Here is an 11,270-nt window from a genome sequence, read left to right on the forward strand (position 1 = left end):
GATCCTATTTTCCATGTCATCATAGACAGTCATATCCACAGAAGGGTTTCCTGAGATACAGTGATTTATTAGGCTTGGGTGACTGAGGACTGGGGTAGGTTTATTTGTGGTCTCAATATAATTTGGTCTTAAAAAAACAAACAACAAACTTAACGAGCCTTGTGTAGAATTTCTCACTCTCAGAAAACGAATGGAAGCTGCATTTACACTATCAAAATGTCACTGAAAAAAAAGTGGGGTTTTTAATCACCAGGTTGGACAAAGTTGTGTCTACATACTACACAATCTGCTGTAAGGAATTTTCAGCACATATTCCTATGTTGTTCTTACTGTGCAATATAGTGCAGAAGTGGTGTGGCAGGGAAACAAATACATGCTCGAGAAAAGAGGATTTAAAAAAAAAAAGTCTTGTATAGTGAACTGTTTTCCACCTGGCTTCAGTATCAGCTGATGTGATGTAAAGAAGGTCAGAAGCACCAGAGATTTCAAAATTCAAAGCAATCAAATCCATTTGCTAACAGACCTAAAAAAAAAAAAAGAAAAAAGAAAAAAGAAAAAAAAAAAAAACTGGATGCTGCTGAGATCTCTTTCAACACAGGTAGGCTTGCTGCCTTGCCCTGTTTACCTTTTTACTTATCTTTACTCCCACTCTTCTGAGTGGAAAAAGAAAAAGTGATCCATTTCTCAGCCAGGTGAAGCCTGTGCTGAGAAGCCTGAAGCCTGTGAAATTTGTCCAGGGGGTAACACCTTATGCCAGTTACTAGTTCAAATGCGGGCTTTATGTTATCATTTCCTTCAGTGATAAACTAAAGAACTGCGATTCCCTGTCATACATGGGGTAGCTCTTATATTTCTGTAGTGATTGCTGCTATAGAAATAAATGGGTATGTGCACAAACAGTCACTTTAACACTGGTGTATTTCAGTAAAGAAGGACAAACACAGTGGGGTGTGTCACAGCCATGCATAATAATTAGCGCTGTGCAAGTGTTCAGAACAAACGTCTCCTAAGTGTGGCATTGAAGTGGTAAACCAGGATGGACTATCGGTTTCTCTGCTGTAACCCTGCTTCCTTGGGCGGGGTTGTGCCTGGTATGCTGCGCTAGGTCTGTAGAGCAGTCAGGGCTGGAGCAAGGAGACTGGCAAGACCGTGCTGCTCTGAAACAGGCCCTACCTGATGGTTTGGATCTTTCTTTCAACATAGTTCAACTTAAAAACCAGGCCACGTTTAAGGAAAGAATTTTAATCATAAAAATGGGTAGAGTCTATCCACCCATAGTCCCCTGGTATTAGGTCTTTATCATGTGGTAACAAAAATGTTTTAAAAACAGGGGTGCTGCAGTAAAGCGTTACAGTGCAGGTGCAATAGGAGCTGACCTTAATCTTTTACCTGGCTGTTGCTGGGGCTTCTTGAGTAAGCTCTTCAGCAGCTGAGCAGGGTGCTGACCCAACCATGCCAGAAGCAATAGTCAGCAAGTTTACAGGGTATGTCTACAGAAGCAGCAGTCACACCCTTTTCTGCGGCGTTGATCCATGCCCTGACACATGTATGCTTCTTCACTGAGGACTTCCCCCGAGGATCACCGAAAGCCTTTCCTGCTGACTCTCTCCCTTTCGGGCACACAAGGAAACTTGACAGATGAAAGTGCACAGAGAAACTTAATGTCTAACTGTATTCCTAGAGGTGGGAGAAAGGGTTTTCCTCTGCCTTTGTGTCCCCCCTCATCTGAGCTACAGCAAAACAATGCACCTGGGCATCGCCCTTGGGCTACTGCAATTAAAACCAAATACATCATGTATTCTTCAAGTCCCAGAGCACATAAAGGCTGTCTCCGGCTGTCTCATCTTCATATTGGACTAGAGGCAGGTTAAGGTGTCTGTCCTTGACATTGCTGTGAGCAGCTTCCCTCCACTGTGTCTAGATCATTTATTTGAAGTTCCATAGTAAAAACAAGTGTCTCGTAACTTTTTTCCCCAGGTACAGCTGACCTCTCTAGTAACAGGGTAAAGCTTGGCTGGGCAGCAGATGCCTTCCAAGGGCTTGGTCAAAACTTGAGCTATATACTTTCCCAGAAACAAAAACTTTCCCTTTCCCTCCCCTCAAACACCTCCAGATGTGCTTTTTCAAGAAATGCAGGGTAGTCTGGACTAAAACCCACCCCTCTGTCACCCCACCAAAACACAGTGGTAATAAATATACTCTTCTTCCACTGGGGAATGATCAAAGTACCAACACTCTGGGATAGAGATCAGCTGAATTGTTTAATGTACTAAGTACTCAGGTACAAGAGCTATACAAGGTTTCCTATAAAATAGGGTTATTTTTTTAAAATACTGTATATGTAAGTAAGTCTGGGTTTAAGTGCAAATAGTGTCATCTATGAAAAACTTGTTATCTTCCATTCTTTATAAACATTGTCCTTTTCCTTCTTGTTGATTTTCTTCATCTTTTCCTCCTTCCTACCCTTTCTTTTCTTTTTGTCAGGCACTGAAGAGAAGTATGGTAGGAGCAGAGGCGCTTTCCCAGTTTCTTCAGAGAGCAGTCCAGTCTTGTCTGTAGCTTAGCTATCTCTGTGGTAGGGCTGTTCTTGCTGCTTCTGAGCCTGCTAGCCTTATCTCTTATGCCCAGGGCCATGATTTGGCTGACTTTTCTCTCCTCCTTTCTTCCCCCTCTCCCTGTGCTTCCCAAGATGTCTATCACCCAGAGCTGGAACTGAGCTGCCTGTACAAGACAGGTTCTATTGCATCCCTTCTTAAATTTCACAGAGCAAGTTTATCAAACCTGCAGAGCAGTCTGATTTCATGTACTCAGGTGCTGTTACAAAAGCTACTGGAAAAGGAGGAAATTAGGTACCTCCCCTCCCCCCCCCCCCCCCCCCCCGCCCCCAGCCGTAAAGCCCATTTGCTGTACTGTCTAGAAAAAGAACTGCTTACGTGGCTTCCCCAGATTACTGGATGGTGGCTTGCAGGAGACCAGCAGGAGCTGACAGGCAAGGGTTAGAGAATTTGGGAACAAATCTGCTGGGGGGCAGGGTGGGAAGAGATCCTTCCTTTTCCTTGTACAAACAGCATGGCAAAATTGCTTGAGTACCAACTCAAAGACTCTGTGGCTGCCTTCAACTATGACACTTAAAACAGTGTGATCCGCAGCTTAGTGGGATCATGTTTAGCACTACATTGTTTGTTTGTTTGTTTCTCCTGCAATAAACAGCAATTGCCAGCTCACTGGCAAGATGTGGTTTGCTCCCAGTCTGAACAGCAGTTAGGCCCAGCCCTCCTTGCCCCATGGTGTATTAACTCAGCTCCTGCAGGCAGAGCAGTGTCTGTGTTCCTGTTTACCTTAACACCCAGAGCAGGATTTGCCACTTAAAATGCACCAGTGTGAAAATTCAACAAGATATTAGTGCAGCAAATAGCTGTGGATAAATATTCCTTTTCCTCTGCCTGATTTCACCTACCTTTTACCTTAGTCTGTACCAGTCTGAAAGCAAAGACATATTTATCTGTGACACCAGGTTCATCCAGTAATGCCACTCCATGTTCCTCACTTTAGGAAAAAAAAATTCTCTGCAATATTTCCACTTCAGTGGTGCAAGACTCATTCGAAAAGATACTGAGATGCTGTAGCTCTGAATTAGAGCCTGCAGTGATTTACCAGGCTTTGTTCTTGTAGATAAAGATAAATTATCTCCAGAGCACATCTAGTTGCAAGTCTTGTTTTGTTCCCATCTCAGCCAGGGCTTAGGAACCCTACAGTGCTCTTGAGGCATGGGTTGCCATGCTATAGAAAGTGCTCCTGGAAAGTATGGTTCAGTGAATGCTATATGGTGGTTTCTGGGGTAGAAACTCACTGAAGCTGGAACTTGCCACTATTTTGCCTGAAATCTGGTAGAGTAGGCTAAAGGGAGATGTCCTGCCAGCTTTCTCAACCTATACAAACAAAAATATATATTTAGCTTTTTCTCTGCCACTGCCTTTCCTTGATCCAAAGTCTGCATCGAAATGTCCTTCCATCTCTTTTTCTAAGGATTTACATATACCTGTTTGGTTTCCCCAATGCCTGTGTTCATGGCATTAAAATAAAGCAATGTAACACAGTTTTATATATATATGTGTGTGTGTATATATATATGTGTGTGTGTGTGTCTGCGGGGCCTCTCTTGATCCTGTATTAAAGTTGACTTTCTGTAAAAGAGGAACAACAAAACCTGCTCTGTAGCACCCTGGAAATCATGGAAGGTTTCTTCTGAGCCATCACTGCCACATGGTGATGCACAGCACTGACGCTTGTGTGCAGGGCCCTGGGTCCCTCGGGCATCAGCGCAGAGCTGACTCCGCGGTGCAGCTGAGATAATGCAGTGGTGCGTTTCCAAGCCCACGTGATCTTTAACAGGCAGCCTACGCAGTTTTAGTTTTTGATAAAGCTGTGCCTTATCCATACAGGATTTAAGCAGTGCAGCTGACACAGTCAGTTTCCCATTACAGAAAAAACTCTGGTTGATCTGGGTTTAAAACCCTTGTGAAAACTTTCCAATGACTCATTCCATCTATTAAATTACTTTAAATATATTTAGGAGAGAGTGTAAAATAAAACAGTGTTAACCAGAATGTTTTTGTATGCCTTGTGTCTTGTATGTCTGTGTAATTCAGTAAGAAAAACCTGTAAATGCAAGGTGCTGGGTCTTTTTTTTTATTATTATTATTATTCTTCCATAGAAAACTTAAAATAAAATCTATGCTTCTTTATGCAGACTGTTGGGAGAGAAATCCTGCTCCATTTGATAGACTTCCTGGTGACCAGCTATAGACGTGACCCAGTTATTACCCGGTTACTCAATAATACCCGGATTCATATCATGCCAACAATGAATCCTGATGGATTTGAAGCTACAAAAGTGCCTGATTGTTATTACACACGAGGAAGGTAAGGGTGGCTTAGGAGGGTGGGAGTAGGTAAAGGAAATGGGTGGGGAGTAATAATCAGAGATAGCCAAGAGACTGAATCATACTTGGTGGAGAGGATAGCCTCGAGGATGTGTTAGGGCTAATTTTGGCCTGTGCTGTTCTGAAGACGCACTGTTACGGCATAGAGTTTTTGGAAGACTGAGTCAGACTGGTGTTTATACGTGGTGCGGCCAGAGAAAATTGGTCAGAATGGTGTAATGACCTAACCTTTTAGGCAGGAGACCCAGATTGCAAATAGAAGCACAATTACCTATTTAGACCTTTAGGGTACTACAAAAAAAGAAGGAAAACTCCACCCACGGGGATCTATTTCAATTGGAGAACCCTGTAACCCTTCTTAATGAGGAAAAGGTGTGTCTAAGCTTGTTGAATGGACTTCTAGAAGTGTGCTTAAAGATCATGTTGAATGAAGATCTAGTAAGAGGGAGGAGTTACGTAAGCAGATAGCTATAACAGGTGCTGTACTAATAGTAGTGCTAGGAAAAAAACCTGTGCAGAAGACAACCTAGCATTGCATCCTGTGCTACTTTTGCATTCTTTAACATAGCTATTGCAGAGACCAAAAAGGGGATGAGAAATTTAACAAGCTAGAAGAGGGAAGAAGAGCATAGAGTGAGAGAATGGGAAGAAGTGCCAAAGGGATAAAGTTGGAATGGGCAGAAAAAACAAACTCATGAGCTAGAAGTTCTCTTGGATCACTGGCCGTGGCAACATCAGAAGCAAGTGAAAAGGTAGTTTAGGTAGTTTAGTTCTGCAGGTGACCAGTGTAGGTGCTCCTTTTTATTAGGAAAGAAATCTATTCCTCAGCAGGACTTTTACAGAGAGTGGTATTTTTTATTCTCTCACTGTCAAATAAATAAAGTTTAACTAACTCAGTTTAAAAATTAATACAACTGACCTAAATACCCTCTCTACTCTTGTACTGACCTGTCAGAGTGAAAAAGGAAGAAAACATTTGCACAGCCTGGACCTGCAGGTACAGGGAGAAGAGAATACATTCTGTGTTTTGAGGCAGATTTTTTGCTCTACACCCAGAGTGTAGACAGCAGTGCAAGGGACACAGCCATCCAGTGTTACTTTGGTCTTCTGTACAAGTGGGAAAAACACACACAGGACAACATCCTCATTATCTGGCTTAGGTTTTTCTAATTCACATATGTGTAGGTGTGTGCATGCTGTATGTGTGTTAAATATTATCACTGTTTCCACCTGAAATACAATAGAAGAATTGTTTTATTTTGTCCTATGAAAATTCCAGTGCTGTCAGAAAGGAAACTAAAGTCTGTCTTCTTAATGCTTGAGAAGATTTGCAGGTGGTCATCTTGCCTGTTTCCTGAAGACAAGGGTGTGCCACGGATCTTAAGTATGGGGAGACTGGGGATGTGGAAGTGTCTTTAGGCAAAACAGTAATGGGAATGTCTTCTCTCTTTTTAAGGTACAATAAGAACGGAGAAGATCTGAACAGAAATTTTCCTGATGCCTTTGAAAATAACAACGCTAGCATTCAGCCAGAGACTCAAGCAGTAATGAACTGGATAAAAAATGAAACGTTTGTTCTTTCAGCAAACTTGCATGGGGGTGCCCTGGTTGCCAGTTACACCTTTGATAATGGTAACTCAGGTAAGCTCGTAACAAACTCCTCCACAGCTGATTTGGCTTAGGAATATTAGCTGAACCAAAGCAAAATTTATAAGGATTTCTGCAAGGTTTTTCCAGCTTTTTAGCTGGGATGGACAGACTCTGATATACCCCATCAAAATTCACTGCCTGACATGGCTATTTGGGAGAAGTTTAACCTGTACATAGGTCAGCACTGTATGTTACACCAGTAGTGAGAGTTAACGTGATGGCTATCTTTATTCTGCAGTTACCGGCTCTTTGAAAGGCTATAGCAGGTCTCCAGATGATGATGTCTTTATTCATCTGGCAAAAACCTATTCTTTCAACCATGCCAGCATGTACAAAGGGATGGGGTGTGACAGCAGACAGACCTTTCCGGAAGGCATTACCAACGGCTATTCTTGGTACCAGCTGGAAGGTAAGAATGTCAGTGGTAGTTTTTTCAGCTGCTTCAGGTATTATGTTCTTACTTTCTCCTGCCATCTGTGATGATGAAAGGGCTGTGATGTTGCCCAGAGTAGCAAGCTGATGGGGGGAGTAAGCCAATACATTTACACCGATTCTCTGAGCAGGACCAGGATGTTTGCAGGCTCCCCCAGTCAGCAGTTGCACAAGTGGATGAGACAGTCTCTGCTGTCTGGCTGCTGCTGTGCCCTTTCCTAAGGCCCGCATAGCTGTATAGATTACATACACATGCACGCACTGGTGTAGCACCAAGGTCTTGTCCTTTCAGAAAGAAAACCAATCTTCTGTTTGTGTATCATCCATTTTTTTAACATTTGATCACTGAAATAAATGTTTTCATTACTGTTTGTGTAGCCAAATAGAATATGGGTCCTGCGTACTGTGACACACTGCGTGTTGCTTCCACAGTCTGAATTCAAATTCTTAAAAGGCTCTTAGGATGGCTTTGGCAGTGGCAAACTCTGTGCCGGCCTGTGAATTTATCTGCCCCTATTTAGTTGGGAGTGCTTGATTTAATTTAAGTCAAAGACCCACCCTTCTTCAGCCATAATAGTCATCATTCCCGAAATGCCACTGTGCTTTAGAAAACAACACTCTACATGTAACTAGAGTAATTAAGTTGGTTTTCCGCAGGAGGCAGTAAATACAGGTGTGGCATTGAGGAATAATTTATCTGATTTAGTTTTCTTACAGGTGTGATGCAAGTACCAACATTTTAACTCTCCTGTTTTTCTTCTAGCTTGAACTGAGTGCTTCTTTGCAACTGAATGCTGTTTGTTCTATTTCACTTTTAAGGTGGAATGCAAGATTACAACTACGTTTGGGGACAATGTTTTGAAATTACATTGGAGCTGTCATGCTGTAAATATCCTCCAGCAGACCAGCTGGAAAAGTTCTGGAGAGACAACAAAGCTGCTCTGATTGAATACATAAAACAAGTACATCTAGGTGGGTATGCGAGCGGGGAAGGGAGCTAAAACTGAGGCCAGGCCGGTGGGCAAGGTCGGAACTCTTCAGGAGCCTGGGTCAGTGTCAGAGCTTGCAGGGGAAGAGCTCTGGCGGGAACTTTGGAGCTATCTCTTCTGAACAGCAAGTGCTGCAAGGCTCGGGATGGGTACAGGAGGAGAGCCCTGTACCCCCCTCAGAGACTCCGCTTTCCTGAGCAACCTTGGGGGAGTCATTTATTTCAGAGGTCTCTAAATGTCTGTGTGTATGCGTACACAACATTTCATGGGTCTTTGTTGCTTGGGTTTTGTGTTTTTACAAGGCTATTCTCAGTGTAATCTTGACTTCACAGTTAGAAGACAGCTGCTGCTTAGTGAAGCAGCGGTACTTCACAATGAGTTGATTTGCACAAATCTGTTGCTTATCTTGTGTTTTGTTGCCCAGAAAGTCTGACTGCTGTTTTATCTTTGCTTAATGTCGGTGCTGCCTTGAAGGTGGTGTGTGAGAATTTAGGGAAACTACTTCATAAGCAGACATTGTTGGTATTCTGCTATTGGGAAGTACTAGGTAAGAGTCGGACTTATTTTAAAATTTAAAAAAAAAAGGTGAAAAACCCCAAACCAGTACTGAAGATTGAGGCCCTTCAGTAAAAGACACATACAATAAGTATATATGATGCTTTCAGCAAATGAGATTAAGAAGCAGAGATTAGTGCTGCTTTCTAACTTAACGTGAGGGTAAACTATTAACAACAGCAAAGGATTTTCTATTTCAGTTCCCTTCAGTAAGATAGAAGTGACTTGTGATGGTATTAGACGTGCTTGAAATCAGTGAAATATCCTTGGAGTGCATCCAGCAACAAATAGTCTGACTTTCCCGGTAGAGGCTCACTGCAGTTACAGGTTGTGATCTTCCTCTCCCTTTTTCATAGGTGTGAAGGGTCAAGTTACTGATAGGAATGGGAATCCTATTCCCAATGCCATCGTGGAAGCCAAAGGAAGGCCTCATGTCTGCCCCTACAGAACAAATGAACACGGGGAGTACTTTCTTCTCCTTCTGCCTGGGACATATGTGATCAACGTAAGTGTGTGACCTTAGGAAATCATTGTCTCGAATTGCATGAGTTCCTGAGCACAGTGAGACCAACAAGCTGACCTTGCTCACGTCATATACAGGAGCTATAAAGACTCTTCAGCATATTTAAAAGAAAATATCTTAAAACGTGAGTCAGCAGAAAGGAAGTTTTTTGATAGAGTAAGATCTTGGGTCCCCAGAACGTCTAGAGATAAGCACTCATCTGACCCGGGTGGTGGAGCCAGCTGGGATGAGCGTCTGGACCACGGCAACAGTAGCTTGAGGTGTTGGAAACAAACCACAGAGCTGCTTGAAGGGTGAGGAGGTGGAGGCTGGGATCCATGTAGCCCCAGGCAGTGACGGGCTGACAGCGCCATCAGTGACAGTTATTTCCTTGGGTGGAAGCAGCTTCTCTGCGGAGGTTGTCAGTAGCTGGTATTTAGAGCATCTGTGCGGCGTAGGCTCTGCCCACCGCCAGCCAAGGGCTTCTGTGTAAGCAGAATGGCAGGATTCCCTCGCTCGTACAGCAGGTGGTGCCCCCCCATTATAAATATTCTATTACTGGTTCTGTCTCGGGTTTTGGGGGGTTTAGTCTTACTGCTATGATGTGAGAACTTTTTTTTCATTCTGTGTTCTCCAAGTTTTTCCTATATGCTGAGAGTGTAAATAACCACCTTAGACAATGATTTGTTTCGCAGCTGAACTCAACATTTCAAACCTAGTAAGAAAACTTCAATGTTTGCTCCTAGGCTACTGTACCAGGATTTAAATCGATGCTGAAGACAGTGGAAATACCTGACAATACCGGTAACTTCAGTGCTTTGAAACAAGACTTTTCTTTCTCAGAAGTCTCTATCAGATCACGAGCTGCTTCATGTCCCAAAACTCCCCTCTACCAAGACCTCGAACGGGCTTCAGCTGCCACAAAACCAACTCTACATATCTTGGTTTTAATGACCGTTATGCTTGTCATTTTCAAATAAAGTCAGGAATGACGTGACAGGGGCAAGGCACAATCTTCTGCACAAATGTGGCTTTTCAGACAAGGAATTGCATATGCCAAAGAATGTATGGTTTTTTTATAAACTAAATTCTCAGATTTACAATATGTTTATTGTATTTTGTAAAATACTGGCTTGACAATCAAGTGTTTTGATTATAATAGACTATCGTATTTTTCTACGTAAGTATTTTACTCTAAAGAAATTCTGTACACCCTATGTGGAAATAACTAGAATTTTGATGCAGAAAGTACAAATACATTCTGAAGAATTTGCCCAAGTTCAAAGAAGTCTAGGATTACATTGCAAATGTTTCATGTTGAACCAACAGCTCATGTGCCATGTAACTGTAAGCCATTAGCTCAACCCTAATTTCTCAGAATAAAGCCACTGCTGTAACTGAGGAATGGTGTTTTTATGGATGTTCTTTCTTACCTGGGCACCTGAGACTGCTCAGGGCTGGAGTAAGGTAAAGACCAGTAACACAGACACGTTGTAAGACAGGAAAAGGGAAATGAAGTGTAAATATGTGCTGACAGGCCGTGTTGCTGGAAGCTCAGTGATAACCTGTGGCATCAGGCAAAAGAGCGACTTGAGTCTCTGAAAACAGTGTTTGGTATGGAACAGAACTGCATACACTTTCAGAATTTTGTAATCTGAATAGTTTCAGCAAGGGCTTTAGAGTGTTTGTTTCACAGCCCCACTGCTTGGCTGTTTGGAGCATGTCTGACATGTGCCAGCAGCTGGCCGTACACGCAGCAAGGCGCAAACTGCCTCCTGATACAGAGGCTGGTTTTGGTGACAGCTGAGCTACCCCTGTTCCCCTGGCTGGGCTGTGCTATGTGCAGGAGGAGGAAGTTCCTCTCGCCTGGCAAGTCATTTTCAGGGACCTCTGAAGCTGTCCAATAAACACAAAATTTGTCAAGAAAAGCCAGTTGGTACCATCTCCTGTGTTTCTTTTAAAGCATTATCTGCCAGTAATTTTCTTAAGCGATTTCAAAAGTAACCAGAAGAGATTATCTTTGGAAACATCTTTTCCTGTATACAATAAATAAGGAAAAACACAGGAATGCAGTTAATTTTTTGATGCCTTTTTAAACACACCACCTTTACTGAGACAGCACCTGTGCCTGTCACACCAAGCCCCGCCACCTGGGCTGGGAGCTGGGGCCCTGCTCCTGTGCTTCCGCACAGCAGGTGA

General features: G+C 42.9%; 1 protein-coding gene across 2 annotated transcripts in view; it reads left to right on the plus strand.

Moving 5' to 3' along the window:
* The window catches only part of CPM (carboxypeptidase M), a 34,565-nt gene extending 24,093 nt beyond the window's left edge, over positions 1-10,472 (plus strand). For both annotated transcript variants that reach the window (XM_074825450.1, XM_074825449.1), the window contains 6 exons: positions 4,751-4,923; positions 6,400-6,584; positions 6,832-7,002; positions 7,845-7,997; positions 8,926-9,074; positions 9,818-10,472. In XM_074825450.1, the coding sequence (XP_074681551.1) occupies positions 4,751-4,923; positions 6,400-6,584; positions 6,832-7,002; positions 7,845-7,997; positions 8,926-9,074; positions 9,818-10,051 (1,065 nt within the window). In that variant the 3' untranslated portion in view covers positions 10,052-10,472. The remainder of the gene's footprint in view (positions 1-4,750; positions 4,924-6,399; positions 6,585-6,831; positions 7,003-7,844; positions 7,998-8,925; positions 9,075-9,817) is intronic.
* Positions 10,473-11,270: the final 798 nt, after the last annotated feature.

This window comes from Strix aluco, chromosome 5, assembly GCF_031877795.1.
Source record: "Strix aluco isolate bStrAlu1 chromosome 5, bStrAlu1.hap1, whole genome shotgun sequence".
NCBI classification, from domain to species: Eukaryota; Metazoa; Chordata; class Aves; order Strigiformes; family Strigidae; genus Strix; species Strix aluco.